The sequence below is a fragment of the Microcaecilia unicolor genome, chromosome 4 (genome assembly GCF_901765095.1).
Source record: "Microcaecilia unicolor chromosome 4, aMicUni1.1, whole genome shotgun sequence".
NCBI classification, from domain to species: Eukaryota; Metazoa; Chordata; class Amphibia; order Gymnophiona; family Siphonopidae; genus Microcaecilia; species Microcaecilia unicolor.
This window is the reverse complement of record NC_044034.1, coordinates 45,225,190-45,246,636: the sequence shown is the minus strand read 5'-3', so window position 1 is coordinate 45,246,636 and position 21,447 is coordinate 45,225,190. Positions and strand designations below refer to the sequence as shown.

At 49.0% G+C, this 21,447-nt stretch overlaps 1 protein-coding gene across 1 annotated transcript in view; it reads right to left on the bottom strand.

Annotated features, from left to right (window-relative positions):
- PIWIL4 (piwi like RNA-mediated gene silencing 4) overlaps window positions 1-21,447 on the bottom strand; it is a 455,470-nt gene that overhangs the window by 382,865 nt on the left and 51,158 nt on the right. The window contains exon 3 of the mRNA XM_030200207.1: window positions 6,245-6,370. Within this exon, the coding sequence (XP_030056067.1) occupies window positions 6,245-6,370 (126 nt within the window). The remainder of the gene's footprint in view (window positions 1-6,244; window positions 6,371-21,447) is intronic.

The following is a 21,447-nucleotide window of genomic DNA, read 5'->3' as shown; positions in this document are numbered from 1 at the left end:
CGGACCCTGTGACAACAGGTGCTGAACCAGAGGTAACGGAAAGGGAGCCTCCAACAGCATCTGTCGGAGGTCCACATACCAAGGCCTCCTGGGCCAATCCGGGGCGATGAGCACCACTTCTCCTGGATGCAGCCGAATCCGCAGGAGCACCCGCCCTATCAAGGGCCACGGAGGGAAAACATACAGCAAGCCCAGGGGCCAGGGTTGAGCCAAGGCATCCAACCCGGCAGAGCGAGGATCCCTCCATCTGCTGAAGAAGCACGGGCCTTTGGCATTGGAACTGGTCGCCATAAGATCCATCACTGGCTTGCCCCATTTGGCACATACCTGCAGGAATACATCGTCTGCTAGTTCCCACTCCGCTGGATCGATCTGATGCCTGCTTAGATAGTCGGCTTGCACGTTGCTCTGACCTGCAATGTGAACTGCTGACAGGGACTGTAAATGCAGCTCGGCCCAGTGGCAAATTTGTTCGGCCTGCGCGGCTAGAGCTCTGCACTGAGTGCCGCCTTGTCGATTTATGTAGGCCACTGCTGTCGTTTTGTCCGACATCACTCGGACAGCCAATCCTTCCAGGGTCACTTGAAAGGCCAGAAGAGCCAGAAACACCGCTTTCAACTCTAGGCGGTTGATAGACCACTCCGACTCGTCGGGCGTCCACAGACCCTGGGCATGCTTCCCCTGGCAATGTGCGCCCCAACCCTTCAGGGTGGCATCTGTCACCACTAGGCACCAATCGGGGAGCGCCAGTGGCATTCCCCGCCGCAACATGCTGTCCGAGAGCCACCATTCCATACTGAGGCGGGCTGCAGGGAGCCAAGGAAGTGTGCACTGATAATCCTGAGATAATGGAGACCATCGTTGAAGTAGAGAATACTGTAGAGGTCTCAGGTGCGCTCTCGCCCATGGCACCACTTCCAAGGTGGCCGTCATCGATCCCAACAGCTGGACAATGTCCCAAGCTCGCGGGTGGGGCATCCTCAGGAGCAGACGGACCTGATTCTGAAGCTTGCACCGCCTTTGCTCGGGAAGAAACACATAGCCCAAGGCTGTGTCAAACCTGGCCCCCAAATATCTATATATATAAAAGGCACCACTGAAGCCTCCAGCCGGAAGTGTGAAGCGCCAGAGATATCCGGTTTCCCCATGAGTGAAGGAAAACAGCACAGCACGAAATCCCACGAAACAGTGAAGGACTCAGAGGGGGGAGGGGAGAGAGATGCCCTCACTCTCTCTGTAACAAAAACACAGAACAGCAGGAAACAACACTGAAGGACTGGACTCGGAGGGGGGAGGGAGAGAGGGCAGGGACACACACTCCGAAGAAAACCTTGCTAGGCCCCGTTTCATTTGCATCAGAAACGGGGCTTTTTTACTAGTTCTAGAGATTGCGAGGGGGTCAGGTAACTTTTGGCCATATTGACGACCCAGTCCAGAGATTGAAGGACTGAAACCACTCTGGCTGTAGCTAGATGACTCTCTTTTTCTGAGTCTGCTCTGATGAGCCAGTCATCTAGGTACGGGTGAACCCGGATACCCTCTCGCCTGAGAAAGGCAGCTACTACCACCATTACCTTGGAGAAGGTTCGGGGAGCTGTGGCGAGGCCAAAAGGCAAGGCCCAAAACTGGAAATGTTTTCCCAACACCGCAAACCGCAGAAACTTCTGGTGCGGGGGCCAAATTGGTATGTGCAAGTAAGCTTCTTTCAGGTCCAGAGACGTGAGAAACTCTCCTGGCTGTACCGCCGCAATGACAGAGCACAGGGTTTCCATGTGAAAATGCCGCACTCTTAAGGCCTTGTTTAGCTCTTTTAAGTCCAGGATCGGGCGAAAAGACCCGCCTTTTCGTGGCACCACAAAGTAAATGGAGTAGCGGCCTAGACCTTGTTCGGCGGGAGGCACCGGGGTCACAGCCCCTATCTGGCACAGACTGTGCAAAGTCTCCTCTACCGCCACCCGTTTGGCGGCAGAACCGCATCAGGACTCCACAAACACGTCTCTCACCGGGGCATCGAATTCTATTCGGTATCCGTCTCTGATCAGGTCCAAGACCCACTGATCTGCGAAGATTTTGGCCCACTCCTCGAAAAAGAGGGAAAGTCTTCCTCCGATGACAGGAAATGAGGAGGGGGCCGGCGCACCATCATTGAGAGGGTCGCCCCTGAACTCCAGGCCTTGAACCGGCAGCTGCGGAACGTTTGTCCGAGCGAAAGGAGTTTCTCTGCTGAAAGCGGGCACGCGAAGTGAACCCAGCAGCACGCCCCGGGCGGTACCTTCTAGCTTCATGGAAGCGAGGTCTGTAAGAGAAGGGCATCTACTTTAGGCATTGCAAAGCGAGCCAAATGTTCCTCACTCAGAGGGTATAATTGCCTCATAGCCCTGGCAACCTTCAAAGGTCCCTCGGGGTCAGCCCATTAAGCCAAAATAAGCTCTTGGATGGAGTCACGCAAAGGAAAGGCTCGAGCAGGCTTTCTGGTACTAGCCATCCTTGGATTAACAGAGGAGGCTGTGCCACTCCCAGGATCTTCAATTGAGAGGGCTTGTAAGGCATCTGAAATAAGCGCTGGCAGCTCCTCGCGGTGGAAAATCCTCACCGCAGACGGATCATCAAGCTCCTGTGGCAATTCTGCACCCGACTCTGGTTCCTCAGCTCAAGAAGTTCTGCCAGACCCCTCAGAATCCTCATAGCCCGACCACGGAGGGGAAAAAGGAGGGTGCGCCACACTCAGTAGGGGAATTAGCTCTTCTGCGTTTATCAGGAGGATAAGAAACAGGCAAAGCCAACTCCAAAAGGCCAGGATCCACCGGGGGGGGGGGGCAGACAGAGGGTCCGAAGAACCCTGTGGAAGAGCTCTTTTAAGCATGTACGCCCTATGCAGCATTAAAACAAAAATCAGGGGAGAAAACCGCTCCCTGACCGCCCAGATCCTGCCCAGGGCTATCAGCTCTATTATTAGCCTCACTCAGAGGACCCCCCCTCCCCCAGATTCAGGGCTCTCCGTCGCAACGGAGGCCGCGCCATGTGGAAAATCCAAAATGGCGTCCGCTGCCAGCTCAGAGCGCAAAAGATCACCGCTCGCCATGCTCGGGTCGGCTCTACCATCTGTACAGCACAAATTACAGAGCCCCACTGCTGATTTGTGCTCGCCACATTTAGAACAGCGCTTTACAGTCTCCGCAGCCATCGCCGAAAACGGCGGTAAAATTCAAAAAATGGCAGTTCGCGCCAAAAACGTCCCGATCGCGGGCCCACCCCGGAGGAGTCAGAAAACACTCTTACCTCACTAGACCGAGTATCACAGCTCCGGTCCTGCAGAAGAATCTCAAGAAAAAAACCTCTTTTCCAAGATCGCTGCGCTAAAGCGCGACGCGACTTTTTTTTTTTTTAACGCTGTGAGGAAAGCAGAGGCAAAAGAGGTAAATAAAAACACTCCGGAGGCTCAGATAAGTGGGAAAGGCAGGGAAAGGCAGGGAAAGGCGAACCAATGTGCCTGCATCCACTGAGTGGGAAAGGACAGGGAAAAGCAAGCTAATATGTCCACATCCACGGGGGCATGGGTAAGGCAGGGAAAGGGCTGACCTATGTGCCTTCAAAGTGAAGCTGCTATAGCCTCTAACACCCCGGCTAACAATTGGCAAGCCAGGAGCCACCCCCAGGCAGATTTCTGATGGAGCTTGAAGAAGCTGCAGCCACCCTGCTTGGGGAGATAGAGAACACTGAAGAGGCAGTGGAGCTGGCCATGAGGCACTGTGAAAAGTTGAGTACTCTCTATCTCCCCCTGCTGGTTGATGGACACAACCCATACGTAATGGCTTCATCTGCTTGATGACAAGGAAAGAGGAGTTTCATCAGTACGTAACTGTTGACTACGATCTAAAAACAGCTGACGACAGCACTAATGTCCAGATATGCGCCTACACGTAGGCACCGGCTGATGATGAAACAGATGATGAAATGAGCAGCGAGGCACATGCTGACGAAATTCAACAACCTCCTGTCACTTTTGCAAAAACGCTGAAGAGTCTCAACACCGTGCGGGCCTATCTGGAGGCCACTGGATATCAGTGCTATGAAAGTTTTTACCGTCTGGCAGACGTAGTCTATGGAACTCACAGAAACAAGAGTATACAGAGGACTATGACTGATTACTTTAAGTAAGCTTAACGTCAGATAACAGAGACTGTATAACGTCAGTTAACGGAGACTGTATACTGTAAGTATAACAAACAGTACTGTACATATGTTTATCAGATGTCAAGCTTCTTTGGGTCACAACGGTTAAGTGCACACTCCAGTTAACTGCATGTATTTCTTTGGTCCCAGACCCTTGCACTTAAGCGGATTGCACTGTATATATATATATAACTATATATAACTATCCAGCTTATTTTCGAAAGAGAAAAACGCCTATAGTGCGACCTAAATCGGGAGATAGACGTTTGTCTCGCAAAGGCGCCCAAATCGGTATAATCGAAAGCCGATTTTCGGCGTTTCCAACTGCACTCCATCGCGGAAACGAATAAAGTTGACGGGACGTATCGGAGGCGTGGTGGAGGCGGAACTGGGATGTGGTTATCAGCCGAGGAGAGATGGGCGTCTTTAGCTGATAATCGAAAAAAAAAAGGCGTTTTTACCGCGATTTTGGGTCACTTTTTTTGGACCCTTTTTTTTCACGAAGTCCCAAAAAAGTGCTCCAACTGCCCAGATGACCACTGGAGGGAATCGGGGATGACCTCCCCGGACTCCCCCAGTGGTCACTAACCCCCTCCCACCAAAAAAACCCCACTTTAAAAACTTTTTTTCCAGCCTGTATGCCAGCCTCAAATGCCGTACCCACCTCCATGACAGCAGAATATGTTTGATCCTCTCACAGCCTTTCCCTGTGTCAGATGTGGCTCTCAAGTGCAGTACAGGGTCACATCAGCATTGCATTGTGGTGGGTGTAGGGTATTGGGCTCCGTGATTTCAATAGCTTGTGTTACAGTCTCACGATGTTGGTAGTTGGTAGGCTCTTCTCCCATGGTGCTTTTCCACCTGCCTACTAGGTCAGTGTGTGCCCAGTTGTGTTTCCTGTTGTAGTCTATGCCAGTTTTAGTTCCCTTTCCTGTGTTAGCCACGTTACAGCACTTAGTTCTTACCTTGAATGTGGCTGAAAGAGGGCATTGTACAGCATTCTGCCAGCTCTGACCTACGGCTCATCTCAGTACCAGGGAGACTCGTTGCCAGTGGGGCACAACCTCTGATCTGCAGTTAACTGTGAGTAAAGGCGGTTATTCCAATAAAGGACGTTTTTGGAGAGATTAGTCTTCAGGTGTCAACTGGTGTGCCAATGTTATATAGCAGCAACCAGTCCTAGAGGCCTGCTTGTATGCAGGTCCCTGGAGCACTTTTAGTGGGTACCGCAGTGAACTTCAGCCAGGTGGCCCCAGGCCCATCCCCCCCCCCCCATCTGTAACACTTGTGCTGGTAAATGGGAGGCCTCCAAAACCCACTGTACCCACATGTAGGTGCCCCCTGCACCCCTAAGAGCTATGGTAGTCTTGTACATTTGTGGGTAGTGGGTTTTGGGGGAGGGGGGTTGGGAGCTCAGCACCCGTGGTAAGGGAGCTATGCATGTGGGAGCTTTTTCTGAAGTCCACCGCACTGACCTAGGGTGCCCAGTTGGTGTCTTGGCATATCGGGGGGGCCAGTGTACTACCAATCCTGGCCCCTCCCACGACCAAATGGCTCGGATTAGGACATTTTTAGTTTCCATTATCGCTGAAAAAAAAAACCCACCCAGCTCAAAAACGTCCATTTTTTCGAAAATACGGTTCGGCCTGCCCCTTCACAGACCCATACTCGAAGATAACTCCTCTCTCTATTCTGGACAACTGATTCACTCCCAAGCTTCACTGCAGGCGACCTAGGACTTGAGTACGGTGTGTGTGTGTGTGTGTGTGTGTGTGTGTGTGTGTGTGTACCACCTCTGGAGAGGAGTGTGTGGTTTATCCCTGTGACCCGGGTCGGGGTTCTGCACCCAAATTAGTAGCACCAAAACCTACTTACACCCAAAAGCACCTCCACTGAATGACAGTAAAGTACATGAACTATAGACCAACATGTATACTTTTCACTCACACACAGGGTGGGGGATTTTTTAAATAGTGCTTTTGCCTGTGTAAATGGCTTTTGAAAAACACTCTTGTTACATTGAACATGGCCGATAGAACATACGAAAAAAAAATACACTAGCCAACTTTACCTGATTTGCTTTCCTTCACATGTGCCATGTTCATTCTAGTATTGATCCCTAAATCATGGAGGTTGCGTCCCATTTTTCCTCCTCTCTCAGCAATTATGTGTTCACCCATGCCACCAGACACAGTTCCTTGATGAGAAAAAATGCAGGGAAAAACATCAAATGCATATCTCAGTGCCACACTGTGATATTCTCTTAATGAACACTGTAATGAGAACAGTCACATAAGCACATGAAATGTTGGCTGGTAAACTGTAAGTAAGGGATATAACTATTTAAAGTGCAGGTCAGTGTAGATGATCAAGGAAGAATTCTTTGCTTTTATGTTTCCTGAGAAGGATGTAAGAGACCTTCCTGTGCCAGAAATACAGAAGCACTGAAACAAATCTCAATGAACCTGGAAGACATACTGATCCAAATTGACAAGTTAAAGAGCAGTAAAACACTTGGACTTGATGGTATGCACCCTGGGGTAATGAAAGAACTCAAAAATGAAATTGGTGGTTACAAGGTTGCTTTTGTTATTGGGAATATTTAGATTGATTTACAAAAGTTATATTCCAGGGGAATTTGAAAGTTTAATCTTGAACTGAAAATTCCTTGATCAGACTTGCTAGAGAACTTTCATTGATACAGCAACTAGCTGAATCACTGGCACTTATAGTCCCACCCACCCTCCCCACATCCCACCCACCCCAGGATTTTCCACTCAATTATAGACAAGCCAAAACTCATTACCTTTACTCATCAGTCATACACAAGCAATCTTACAGACTGTTCACCCCAACATAGTACACCTATTCATACTCATTTCAACTAATCAGGATGACTTTTATTCTCTGTAATAATTGTGGTGCTTTTGTTTCAAGGCCAATCATCTGGAGACTTAAGGCTTGTCCTATCTGTCTTCAGCTATCTAGTTTAAAACAGGAGCTCAGTAAAGTAAAACAGGAATTGAATGCACTTAAAGCAAACTTCTAAGACTGCACAGAATCATACCAACTTCTCACCACTGCCTCAAAGAATAAAACTACCTAAGAATAGATGGTTCACGGTGGCTCAGGCAGACTTCGTTATGTGACACAAAAACATCCGCCCTCACAAGTGTTGCCCCTACAGAATTCTTTTGCTCCATTACAGCACGGTGATGATCCTGAAAATAGAACTGAGGCAGAAGAGAAAGAAATGAAGTTGGAACAAAAGGATGTGAAGGTACCCAAAGATAAAAGACATCCCCAAATCACAAATGTTGAAGCACATACCAGGAAATGTATATGGAAAGCGATGGCCACAAATGCTCACAGTCTAATCAATAAAGTTCATGACCTTCAAGCCCTGATGTTGGAGGCAGACTTAGATGTTGTTGCAATCACGGAGACGTGGCTTAATGGTTCCCAAGAATGGGATGCAAACATACCAGGCTATAATCTATTTAGGAAGGATAGAGAGGGTCGTAAAGGTGGAGGAGTAGCTCTATATATGAGAAATGATATCACGGCGACCGAAATGACAGGGACCTGGGGAAAGGAAGAAGCGATATGGATCACCTTCAAAAGAGATGATAGAACCTCTGTACGCGTGGGTGTTGTCTACAGACCTCCGACACAATTGGAGGAATTAGATAAAGACCTGATCGCAGATATTCAAAGGTTGGGAAACAAGAGAGAGGTGCTCTTGCTGGGAGATTTAAATCTGTCGGATGTAGATTGGAAGGTTCCATCTGCGGAATCGGAAAGAAGTAGAGAGATCGGGGATGCTTTCCAAAGTGTTTTGCTCAGACAAATGGTGACGGAACCCATGAGGGAGGGAGCGACGCTGGGTCTGGTGCTCACAAATGGGGATAGCGTGTCAAATATCCGAGTAGGAGCCCACCTGGGCAGCAGTGACCATCAAACGGTTTGGTTTGATATAACAGCTAAAGTGGAGAGCGGCCACTCAAAACTCAAAGTCCTGGACTTCAAGTGTGCTGACTTTAGTACAATGGGGGAATACCTGAGGAAGGAGATGATGGGCTGGGAGGAAATACAAGAAGTGGAAGGACAGTGGTCAAGGCTGAAAGAAGCTATAAATAGGGCCACGAACCTTTATGTAAGGAAAGTAAATAAAAGCAAGAGAAAAAGGAAACCGATATGGTTCTCCAAGCAAGTGGCTGAGAAAATAAAGGCTAAAGAGTTGGCGTTCCAGAAATACAAAAAAACTCAAGAAAAGGAACACGAGGAGGAATACCGGATGAAACTGAAAGAAGCCAAGAGAGAGATACGTCTGGCGAAAGCGCAAACGGAAGAACAAATGGCTAGAAATGTAAGAAGGGGTGGCAAAATTTTCTTCAGGTATATTAGTGAAAGGAGAATGACTAAAAAGGGAATTGTGAGACTAAAAGATACTGCGAACCGCTATGTGGATAATGATGAAGAAAAAGCAAATTTGCTAAATAGATACTTCTGTTTTCACAGAAGAAAATCCTGGAGAAGGACCGCGATGGACTGGAAAAAGTACAAATGAGATTGAAGTGGATAGAGCACAGTTCACGGAAGAGAGTATGTATGAACAACTTGAAAAGCTAAAGGTGGACAAAGCCATGGGACCGGATGGGATCCACCCTAGGATATTGAGGGAGCTCAGAGAGGTTCTGGCGGGTCCTCTTAAAGATTTGTTTAATATATCCTTGCAGACGGGAGAGGTTCCAATGGATTGCAGAAAGGCGGATGTGGTCCCTCTTCACAAAAGTGGTGATAGGGAAGAAGCTAGAAACTACAGGCCGGTAAGCCTCACTTCGGTTATTGGAAAAGTAATGGAAGCGATGCTGAAGGAAAGGATAGTGAATTTCCTGGAAGCCAATAAGTTGCAAGATCCGAGACAACATGGTTTTACCAAAGGGAAATCGTGCCAAACGAATCTCATTGAATTCTTTGATTGAGTGACAGGAGAACTGAATCAGGGACGAGCTATGGACGTAATCTACTTAGATTTCAGCAAAGCTTTTGACACGGTTCCCCACAGGAGGCTCTTAAATAAACTGGATGGGCTGAAGATAGGACCTGAAGTGGTGAATTGGATTAGGAACTGGTTGACGAACAGACGCCAGAGGGTGGTGGTGAATGGAATTCGCTCGGAGGAGGGAAAGGTGAATAGTGGAGTGCCTCAGGGATCGGTGCAGGGGCCGATTCTGTTCAATATATTTGTGAGTGACATTGCCGAAGGGTTAGAAGGTAAAGTTTGCCTATTTGCGGATGATACTAAGATCTGTAACAGAGTGGACACCCCGGAGGGAGTGGAAAACATGAAAAAGGATCTGAGGAAGCTAGAAGAATGACCTAAGGTTTGGCAATTAAAATTCAATGCGAAGAAATGTAAAGTGATGCAGTTAGGGAATAGAAATCCACGGGAGACGTATGTGTTAGGCGGGGAGAGTCTGACAGGTATGGGCGGAGAGAGGGATCTTGGGGTGATAGTATCTGAGGATTTGAAGGCAACAAAACAGTGTGACAAGGCGGTGGCCGTAGCTAGAAGGTTGCTAGGCTGTATAGAGACAGGTGTGACCAGCAGAAGAAAGGGGGTGTTGATGCCCCTGTATAAGTCGTTGGTGAGGCCCCACCTGGAGTATTGTGTTCAGTTTTGGAGGCCGTATCTTGTTAAGGATGTAAAAAGAATTGAAGCGGTGCAAAGAAAAGCTATGAGAATGGTATGGGATTTGCGTTACAAGACGTATGAGGACAGACTTGCTGAACTAAACATGTATACTCTGGAGGAAAGGAGAAACAAGGGTGATATGATACAGACGTTCAAATATTTGAAAGGTATTAATCCGCAAACGAACCTTTTCCGGAGATGGGACGATGGTAGAACGAGAGGACATGAAATGAGATTGAAGGGGGGCAGACTCAAGAAAAATGTCAGGAAGTATTTTTTCACGGAGAGAGTAGTGGATGCTTGGAATGCCCTCCCGCGGGAGATGGTGGAAATGAAAACGGTAACGGAATTCAAACATGCGTGGGATAAGCATAAAGGAATCCTGTGCCGAAGGAATGGATCCTCAGGAGCTTAGTCAAGATCGGGAGGCGGGGCTGGTGGTTGGGAGGCGGGGATAGTGCTGGGCATACTTATAAGGTCTGTGCCAGAGCCAGTGGTGGGAAGCGGGACTGGTGGTTGGGAGGCAGGGATAGTGCTGGGCACACTTGTACGGTCTGTGCCAGAGCCGGTGGTTGGGAGGCGAGGATAGTGCTGGGCAGACTTATACGGTCTGTGCCCTGAAGAGCACAGGTACAAATCAAAGTAGGGTATACACAAAAAGTAGCAAATATGAGTTATCTTGTTGGGCAGCCTGGATGGACCGTGCAGGTCTTTTTCTGCCGTCATCTACTATGTTACTATGTTAGTGAAACTGCAAGGACCAAAGGAACACACTGTAAAGGCTGCATCTGGCCCTTGCCCACAGAACAACCTCCAGGGACACTGCCATGGAACTGTAACATAAAAAATAAGTGTTGCCATACTGGGACAAACCAAAGGTCCATCAAGCCCAGCATCCTGTTTCCAACAGTGGCCAATCCAGGTTACAAGTACGTGGCAAGATCCCAAAACAGTACATTTTATGCTGCTAATCCTAGAAATAAGCCGTAAAATTTCCCCGTCCATATTAATAATGGCTTATGAACTTTTCTTTTAAGAAGTTATCCTTTTTAAACCCTGCTATACTAACTGTTTTTACCACATTATCTGGTAACGGATTCCAGAGTCTAATTACACATGCATCACTTTGCACTTGCTCACATTAAACCCAAGATCTTGGAGATGGGAGTGCACAGAAAATCTGAAGCTCGGACTAAAACTTGCTCAAGTTTGTGCAAGGAAGATCAACCCCAAACAGATATTAAATCATATCCCCAGATTCTCAAAGACCTGAACTGGTTACAAGTCACACTTGATAAAATTAACCACCCAGCCAAGGTTCTGCAGAAAAGACACCATCCAAGTCATCATCTTCCAGGCTTCTTACTCAAGACTGGATCAAATCAACCAATCGTTGAGGCAGGGATGCATTCTGATCCCTTCCTTGCGAATGAATGCCACAGCTACAACCATTATCTTGGTAAAGATCTGAGGGGCTGTGGCCAGGCTAAACATGATCACTCTTCCTGAGATCACCTAATAAAGAGTCTCCACTAGAAATTCTGGACTCCTAAGGAAGCACTGACCCCCTTGAGATCCAGAACTGACCAAAATGTCCCCCCATTCTTGGGGATGACAAAATAAATTGAGTAATGGCTCTGTCTGCACCCCAGTGATGGCACTGGCTCAATGGCTCTCAGAATGTGAAGACAATGCAAAGTCTCCCTTACAGCAGACACCATAAAGGCAGATGAAATAGGTTCTACGAACTCAAATGCATAGCCAAGCTGAATCATCTTCAGGACACATTGATTGGAAGTAACAAAGGTTCATTCCCTGTGAAACAGGCCAAACGTGTCTCCTACCATTTCCACTGCAGAGGAGACATGCTGAATCTCAATAGGAACCCAGACTCTCCAGCAGGGTTGATGAAGCAGAAAAGGTCTGAGCTCCCAGCCTTTTTGCACCCCTCTCCCCATAAGGGTTGGCTTCTCTGCACACCTGATGAAGCAAGAAAATAAGTCCTCTTACTGGAATAGAGGTGGCTCCAGTTATACCAGATCCTCCCCACAGATACAGTAGAGGACTACGCCCTGTCCTCCCCAAGGTTCTTAATGTGCTCCAGATTCTCGCCAAAGGGCAGATGGCCATGGAATGGGAGGTTGCTTAGGTGCACCTCAAGAGTAGGCATCAGCTGACCAATTTCTATGATCTAACATGCCTGAGGCCACTGAACACGCACAGATGTGCACAAGATCATACAATAATATGTCTACCATAAAGGCCACCCCTGATTCCAAAAGAGCCACATCTGGTGACACCCCTTAAAACCCACAGCTCAGAGGTAAATGAAAGATCTGTTTTAATTTCTGATATCTGTATTAAAGCGAATGCTACATACCTGTAGAAGGTATTCTCCGAGGACAGCAGGCTGATTGTTCTCACTGATGGGTGACGTCCACGGCACCCCCTCCAATCGGAATCTTCACTAGCAAAGACGTTTGCTAGCCCTCGCGCGCCCATGCGCACCGCACATGCGCGACCGTCTTCCCGCCCAAACCGGCTCATGTTCGTTAGTCCCGTATGTAGCAAGACAAAGACAAGGGAAGACACAACTCCAAAGGGGAGGCAGGCGGGTTCGTGAGAACAATCAGCCTGCTGTCCTCGGAGAATACCTTCTACAGGTATGTAGCATTCGCTTTCTCCGAGGACAAGCAGGCTGCTTGTTCTCACGGTTGGGGTATCCCTAGCCCCCAGGCTCACTCAAAACAACAAACATGGTCAATTGGGTCTCGCAACGGCGAGGACATAACTGAGATTAACCTAACAACTTATCCAACTAACTGGAACAGAATAAAAAATGGGCCTAGGGGGGGTGGAGTTGGATTCTAAACCCCAAACAGATTCTGAAGCACCGACTGCCCGAACCGACTGTCGTGTCGGGTATCCTGCTGCAGGCAGTAATGAGATGTGAATGTGTGGACAGATGACCACGTCGCAGCCTTGCAGATCTCTTCAATAGTGGCTGACTTCAAGTGGGCCACTGACGCTGCCATGGCTCTAACATTGTGAGCCGTGACATGACCCTCAAGAGCCAGCCCAGCCTGGGCGTAAGTGAAGGAAATGCAGTCTGCTAGCCAATTTGATAAGGTGCGTTTCCCCACAGCCACTCCCCTCCTGTTGGGATCAAAAGAAACAAACATTTGGGCGGACTGTCTGTTGGGCTGTGTCCGCTCCAGATAGAAGGCCAATGCTCTTTTGCAGTCCAATGTGTGCAGCTGACGTTCAGCAGGGCAGGAATGCGGACAGGGAAAGAATATTGGCAAGACAATTGACTGGTTCAGATGGAACTCCGACACAACCTTCGGCAAGAACTTAGGGTGAGTGCGGAGGACTACTCTATTATGATGAAATTTGGAGTAAGGAGCATGGGCTACCAGGGCCTGAAGCTCACTGACTCTACGAGCTGAAGTTACTGCCACCAAGAAAATGACCTTCCAGGTCAAGTACTTCAGATGGCAGGAGTACAGTGGCTCAAAAGGAGGTTTCATCAGCTGGGTGAGAACGACATTGAGATCCCATGACACTGTAGGAGGTTTGATGGGGGGCTTTGACAAAAGCAAACTTCTCATAAAGCGAACAACTAAAGGCTGTCCTGAGATCGGCTTACCTTCCACACGGTAATGGTATGCACTGATTGCGCTAAGGTGAACCCTTACAGAGTTGGTCTTGAGACCAGACTCAGACAAGTGCAGAAGGTAGTCAAGCAGGGTCTGTGTAGGACAAGAGCGAGGATCTAAGGCCTTGCTGTCACACCAGACGGCAAACCTCCTCCATAAAAAGAAGTAACTCCTCTTAGTGGAATCTTTCCTGGAAGCAAGCAAGACACGGGAGACACCCTCCGACAGACCCAAAGAGGCAAAGTCTACGCTCTCAACATCCAGGCCGTGAGAGCCAGAGACTGGAGGTTGGGATGCAGAAGCGTCCCTTCGTTCTGGGTGATGAGGGTCGGAAAACACTCCAATCTCCACGGTTCTTCGGAGGACAACTCCAGAAGAAAGAGGGAACCAGATCTGACGCGGCCAAAAAGGAGCAATCAGAATCATGGTGCCTCGGTCTTGCTTGAGTTTCAACGAAGTCTTCCCCACCAGAGGTATGGGAGGATAAGCATACAGCAGGCCTTCTCCCCAATCCAGGAGGAAGGCATCCGATGCCAGTCGGCCGTGGGCCTGAAGCCTGGAACAGAACTGAGGGACCTTGTGGTTGGCTCGAGATGCGAAGAGATCTACCAAGGGGGTGCCCCACACTTCAAAGATCCGGTGCACTACTCTGGAGTTGAGCGACCACTCGTGAGGTTGCATAATCCTGCTCAATCTGTCAGCCAGACTGTTGTTTACACCTGCCAGATATGTGGCTTGGAGAAACATGCCGTAATGGAAGCTGACGGCTTCCTGACACAGGGCGCGAGATCCGGTGCCCCCCTGCTTGTTGATGTAATACATGGCAACCTGATTGTCTGTCTGAATTTGGATAATTTGGTGGGACAGCCGATCTCTGAAAGCCTTCAGAGCGTTCCAGACCGCTCGTAGACCTTGTTCCTGGAGGGACCAGCTTCCCTGGGTGTGAAGCCCATCGACGTGAGCTCCCCACCCCAGGAGAGACGCATCCGTAGTCAGCACTTTTTGCGGCTGAGGAATTTGGAAAGGGCGTCCCAGAGTCAAATTGGACCAAATCATCCACCAATGCAGGAATTCGAGAAAACTCGTGGACAGGTGGATCACGTCCTCTAGATCCCCAGCAGCCTGAAACCACTGGGAAGCTAGGGTCCATTGAGCAGATCGCATGCGAAGACAAGCCATGGGAGTCACATGAACTGTGGAGGCCATGTGGCCAAGCAATCTCAACATCTGCCGAGCTGTGATCTGCTGGGACGCTCGCACCCGGGAGACGAGAGACAACAGATTGTTGGCCCTTGTCTCCATAAGATAGGCACGAGCCGTCCGAGAATCCAGCAGAGCTCCTATGAATTCGAGTCTCTGTACTGGGAGAAGATGGGACTTTGGATAATTTATCACAAACCCCACTAGCTCCAGGAGTCGAATAGTCATCTGCATGGACTGTAGAGCTCCTGCCTTGGATGTGTTCTTCACCAGCCAATCATCGAGATAAGGGAACACGTGCACCCCAAGCCTGCGGAGCGCTGCTGCTACCACAGCCAGGCACTTCGTGAACACCCTGGGCGCAGAGGCGAGCCCAAAGGGTAGCACACAGTACTGGAAGTGATGTGTTCCCAGACGGAATCGGAGATACTATCTGTGAGCTGGCAGTATCGGAATATGCGTGTAAGCATCCTTTAAGTCCAAAGAGCATAGCCAATCTTTTTCCTGAATCATGGGAAGAAGGGTGCCCAGGGAAAGCATCCTGAACTTTTCTTTGACCAGATACTTGTTCAGGTCTAGGATGGGACGCATCCCCCCTGTTTTCTTTTCCACAAGGAAGTACCTGGAATAGAATCCCAGCCCCTCTTGCCCCGGTGGCACGAGCTTGACCGCATTGGCGCTGAGAAGGGCGGAGAGTTCCTTTGCAAGTTCCTGCTTGTGCTGGAAGCTGAAAGACTGAGCTCCCGGTGGGCAATTTGGAGGCATGGAGGCCAAATTGAGGGCGTATCCTTGCCGGACTATTTGAAGAACCCAACGGTCGGAGGTTATAAGAGGCCACCTTTGGTGAAAAACTTTCAACCTCCCCCCGACCGGCAGATCGTCCGGCACGGACACTTTGATATCGGCTGTGCTCTGCTGGAGCCAGTCAAAAGCTCGCCCCCTGCTTTTGCTGGGGAGCTGTGGGGCCTTGCTGAGGCGCACGCTGCTGACGAGAGCGAGCGCGCTGGGGCTTAGCCTGGGCCGCAGGCTGTCGAGAGGGAGGATTGTACCTACGCTTACTAGAAGAGTAGGGAACAGCCCTCCTTCCCCCATAAAAACGTCTACCTGAAGAGGTAGATGCTGAAGGCTGCCGGCGGGAGAATTTGTCGAAAGCGTTATCCCGCTGGTGGAGCTGTTCTACCACCTGTTCGACCTTTTCCCCAAAAATGTTATCCGCTTGGCAAGGGGAGTCCCCAATCCGCTGCTGGATCCTATTCTCCAGGTCGGAGGAACGCAGCCATGACAGTCTGCGCATCACCACACCTTGAGCAGCGGCCATGGACGCAACATCGAAGGTATCATATACCCCTCTGGCCAGGAATTTCCTACATGCCTTCAGCTGCCTGACCACCTCCTGAAACGGCTTGGCTTGCTCAGAAGGGAGCTTGTCCACCAAATTCGCCAGCTGCCGCACATTGTTCCGCATATGGATGCTCGTGTAGAGCTGGTATGATTGAATCTTGGCCACGAGCATGGAAGAATGATAGGCCTTCCTCCCAAAGGAGTCTAAGGTTCTGGGGTCTCTGCCCGGGGGCACCGAAGTATGCTCCCTAGAACTCTTAGCCTTCTTCAGGGCCAGATCCACCACACCAGAGTCGTGAGGCAACTGAGTGCGCATCAGTTCTGGGTCCCCATGGATCCGATACTGGGATTCTATCTTCTTGAGAATGTGGGGATTAGTTAGTGGTTTGGTCCAGTTCGCCAGCAATGTCTTTTTTAGGACATGATGCATGGGTACTGTGGACGCTTCCTTAGATGGAGAAGGATAGTCCAAGAGCTCAAACATCCTCCGCAACCACCGGGAAGGGGATGGCCGTAGACATCTCCCGGACAAAGGCCGAGAAAGACAGACTCTCGGGAGGAGAAAGCTGCCTTTCAGGGGAGGGAGTGGGGTCAGAAGGAAGGCCATCAGACTCCTCGTCAGAGAAATATCTGATGTTCTCCTCCGCCTCCCACGAGGCCTCATCATCGGTATCAGACACAAATTCACGAACCTGTGTCTGAAGCCGCGCCCGTTCCGACTCCGTGGAAACACGGCCACGGTGGGAGCGTCGAGAGGTGGACTCCCTGGCCGGGAGCGGCGAAGCTCCCTCCCCCGACGTCGTCGGGGAGTCCACCTGGGAGGCAGCCGAAGGACCTCACCCCGGGCAAAGAGCCAGCCGTCGCCTCACTCGACGGCACCGGAGGTGCACGCACCCCCGGTACCGAAGGAGAAGGACGTAACAGCTCTTCCAGGATGCCTGGAAGTACGGCCCGGAGACTCTCGTGCAGAGCGGCTATGGAGAAAGACTGAGAAGCCGGTGCAGGCGTCGAGGTCAGAATCTGTTCCAGGCGCGAAGGCGGTACCGGGCTGTCCGGGGTATAGCGCACCGACACCTCCTGGATGGATGGTGAGCGGTCCTCCCGGTGCCGACTCCCTTGGCGACATTAGGGTCATGGAGTGGCCTAGCCAGTCACCAGACCTTAATCCCATTGAAAACTTATGGAGGGAGCTGAAGCTGCGAGTTGCCAAGCGACAGCCCAGAACTCTTAATGATTTAGAGATGATCTGCAAAGAGGAGTGGACCAAAATTCCTCCTGACATGTGTGCAAACCTCATCATCAACTACAGAAGACGTCTGACCGCTGTGCTTGCCAACAAGGGTTTTGCCACCAAGTATTAGGTCTTGTTTGCCAGAGGGATTAAATACTTATTTCCCTCTGCAGAATGCAAATAAATTCATATACTTTCCACAATGTGATTTTCCGGATTTAATTTGTGATGTGCTATCTCTCACTGTTACCAATAACCTACCCTTCAATTATGGGCTGCTCATGTCTTTGTCAGTGGGCAAACTTACAAAATCAGCAAGGGATCAAATACAGCCCAGCTTAAGGATTACCTGTTCAATATTGCCTCTGGCAGTGCTTTGTAATGGTGTCCTATCTTCTTTCCCAAGACCTACACCCTCTCTGGTCCCCCACAAATATCCTCTCTCCTTTTTCCTGTCTTGAATTGAATTCTATTCTGTTCTCAATATTATGTACTAAATTTGTATTTGATGGATTTCCCATGAGCGGTATATCAAGCCTAAATAAACTTGGAAACTTGGAAAATGGTCAGAGGTTACAAGGGACCATCTACGTTGGTAAAAAGTGAGCCTTCTTCTGACCGGTAAGCTGTCCAGGATAGATACTCATTGAGCAGCTATGTTCTGCTGGAGCCAGTCAAAAGTTTGTGCCCTGCTTTGATTGGGGAGCCAGCTGGGACTTCTGAGGATGGGGCTGTCGAGGCCTGAGATGCTGGGCCTGAATCAGTGGCGTAGCAAGGGCGGGGCGGTGGGGGCAGTCCGCCCCGGGTGTCAGCAGGTGGGGGGTGCTCCGCTCCTGCTGCTCCCACCCTGCGTTTAAAAAAAAAAATTTGTGAAGCGGAGTTGCAGGCAGGCAGCACCTCGCGTCTGCCCTGCTTGTAAAAGAAGTAAATCTTCTCGTCGTCTCGTTGGCCTTTCTTCATTGTGTCCCGCCCTCCTCTGAGGTAACTTCCTATATCCGCGAGGGCGGGACACAGTGAAGAAAGGTCAACGAGACGAGAAGATTTACTTCTTTTACAAGCAGGGCAGACGCGAGGCGCTGCCTGCCTGCCTGCATGCGTGCAAGAGATGCTTCGGCCTGCGGTGGGGTGGACTCCGGTTCTGAGAAGTGCTGTAGTGTTGGTTTGCGCTGATCAGAAAGAGCAGGAGGGGAAGCCCCGGAGAACATTGAAAAGCGCAGGGCGCTGCTAGGCATGGGGGAGCCCAGACTCGCTGGTCCCGAAAGCGCCTGAAATTGGATCGGGATCATGGAGCTGCAGGTGTTGGCTGCTTTCTGCTACTGGATCATCCTGCCCCTTAGCCGGTAAGTGACCTCCGTTGTGTCTGACGAGCTTCTTACCCAGGGCTTTTTTGGGAGAGGTTTTCTTGAGGCCGGAGAGGAATTTCCTAGATCTAACTTTCCCGTTAATCTGCTTCCAGCTGATTCCTCGGCTGTCCTGATCCTGTGCTTATACTTGTACGCATGGGCGGAATCAGAATCGAAAGCACATTTCTTTTCACATGGCTCTTGTAGAGGTGTTTTTAGTTTGAATTGTCGTGCACTCCGGACTGAAGGTTCATTGCATTTGGGACAGACTGGAAGAAAACTAGCTAGAGCCTGGGCTACATTTAGGACTGAACATTCGTACCCGGTTTAGAAGGAGCAGTGGAGGCACCTTTTTGGTTGAAGGGGCCAAATAAATCAATATTCGTCCCCACCCCTATATTTTCTAATTGCTGATGCTTTGTTGGGTAAAAATCGTGGTAGGGTGACGGGTCATGGCCTCATTGTGCTGCCAATGAGAAAAAAAAAACAAACATCTGGCGCAGTTACTGGCCCTCAGGGTATAGGAAGCAGGGCCACCGACGTGGCCCCCAAAACTTGTTTGTCCTACACGGACTCATCTGCAAATAAGGAATTGGGGGAGGGGGTGCAGAGACAGAGGTTGACTGGTTGGTTCAATCCATATCTATCAATCAAAAAGCTGCTCTGCTCCTGGCTACAGGAAGCCTTAAGCAGATTCTTGGTCAGCTTCAGAGAAGGGAATGGAGCTGGGGCAGGGGAGTCAGCTTTTCAGAATGATTAGGGGTTCCAAACTCAAAGGCAATAACCCCTCCCTGGGCACATACAAGGGGTGCTCAAGCTGGTGCCTATAGGCTGGGGAATCAGCGCATTGTAGTGTTTAAGATGCTTTCCTTTTCCTTGTGTGATGTGTAGAAATGACTGCTTATGGTATGGTAGAATTGCTCTATAGGTCCTGAGTGTTTTGTATTCTCGGTATGCCTAGTACTGGATTTGGGGGGGGGGGGGTGTTTAAAAAATGACTGGGCCCGGGTGTCAACTACCCTAGTTACGCCACTGGCCTGAATTGCCTGAGCAGAGTGAGAGTGAGGTGAGAACTTACACCTTTGAGAGTAATAGGGTCACCACCTAGGCCCACTAAAAAATCTTCTTGTTGAAGAAGACACAAATGGAGGATGCTGAGATTCAGTTTCTTAATGAGGTCAGCGATCTCTTCCACCTTCTCTCCAAACAAATGGCAGATGCAAGGTGAAGTACATTGGAAAGAATAATCCAAATCATAGTTATCTGATGTTAGGGTCCACCTTGGGGGTCAGCAACCAAGAAAAAAAGATCTAGGTGTCGTTGTAGGTAATACATTGAAATCTTCTGCTCAGTCTGTGGAAGTGGCCAAAAAACAAACAGGATGCTAGGAATTATTAGGAAAGGGATGGTGAATAAGAACGAAAATACTACAATGCCTCTATATCGCTCCATGGTGCGACCGCATCTTGAGTATTGTTTTCAGTTCTGGTTGCCATATCTCAAAAACGATATAGCAGAATTAGAAAAGGTTCAAAGAAGAGCGACCAAAATAATAGAGGGGATGGAACACCTCTCGTATGAGGAAAAGCTAAAGAGGTTAAAGCTCTTTAGCTTGGAGAAGAGACGGATGAGGTTTCCCGAGTAGTACAGAACAAGTAAAAGTAAATCGATTTTTTACTCATTCCAAAAGTAAAAAGACAAGGGGACACTCAAGGAAGTTATATGGAAATACTTTTAAAACAAATTGGAGGAATTATTTTTTCACTCAACGAATAGTTAAGCTCTGGAACTCTTTGCCAGAGTATGCTCTAACAGCGATTAACGTATCTGAGTTTAAAAAAGGTTTGGACAAGGATTGTTATTGAGACAGACATGGGGAAACAACTGCTTGCCCTAAGATTTGTAGAATGGAATGTTGCCACGATTTGGGTTTCTGCCAGGCACTTGTGACCTGACTTGGCCACTATTAGAAACAGGATATTGGGCTACATGTTGGTCTGACCCAGTGTGGCTGCTCTTATGTTCTAACAAATTATCCCATCAGCATGGCACATCTGCCAACCTCTCTTGAACCATCATTTCAAGGTCAGAGACATGCATCCAGGACTATGCCAGAGTCTAGATTTTATTTATTTTATTTATGTTGATTTATATACCTTATCTTATTCCAACTGCAAAACAGAACAGTTTACATATGTATAAAAACTAATGTATACAAATAAACAAACTAATTCCATTCATGACAGGAAAGCAGATGTCAGTGTTTTGAGAGAATCCTTTTTTCTTTTTTTTTGTTACATTTGTACCACGTGCTTTCCCACTCATGGCAAGCTCAATGCGGTTTACATATTGTATACAGGTACTTATTTGTACCTAGGGCAATGGAGGATTAAGTGACTTGCCCAGAGTCACAAGGAGCTGCCTGTGCCTGAAGTGGGAATTGAACTCAGTTCCCCAGAACCAAAGTCCACCACCCTAACCACTAGGCCACTCCTCTACTCCTTACTTACTGAATTTCTAACTGACCGAAGCCGCCTCAGATGGAAGAAAGATTTTTTCACTACATCGAATACTTGTTCCTCAAAAGTCAATGCGGAATCAATAATGACCCCAAGATATCTAAAGGACTTAACTGTAGGGATATTCTGACCAAATAGCATAGGTACCACAAAAGGACATGTGCCTTGCCCTACTATCCAAGATGTTATAGTCTTATCCGGGTTCAATACCAACTGATATGTTGTCAACCAGTCTGCCACTTTATCCAGACACATTTGAATCGGTGTAAAATCTATGTTTGAT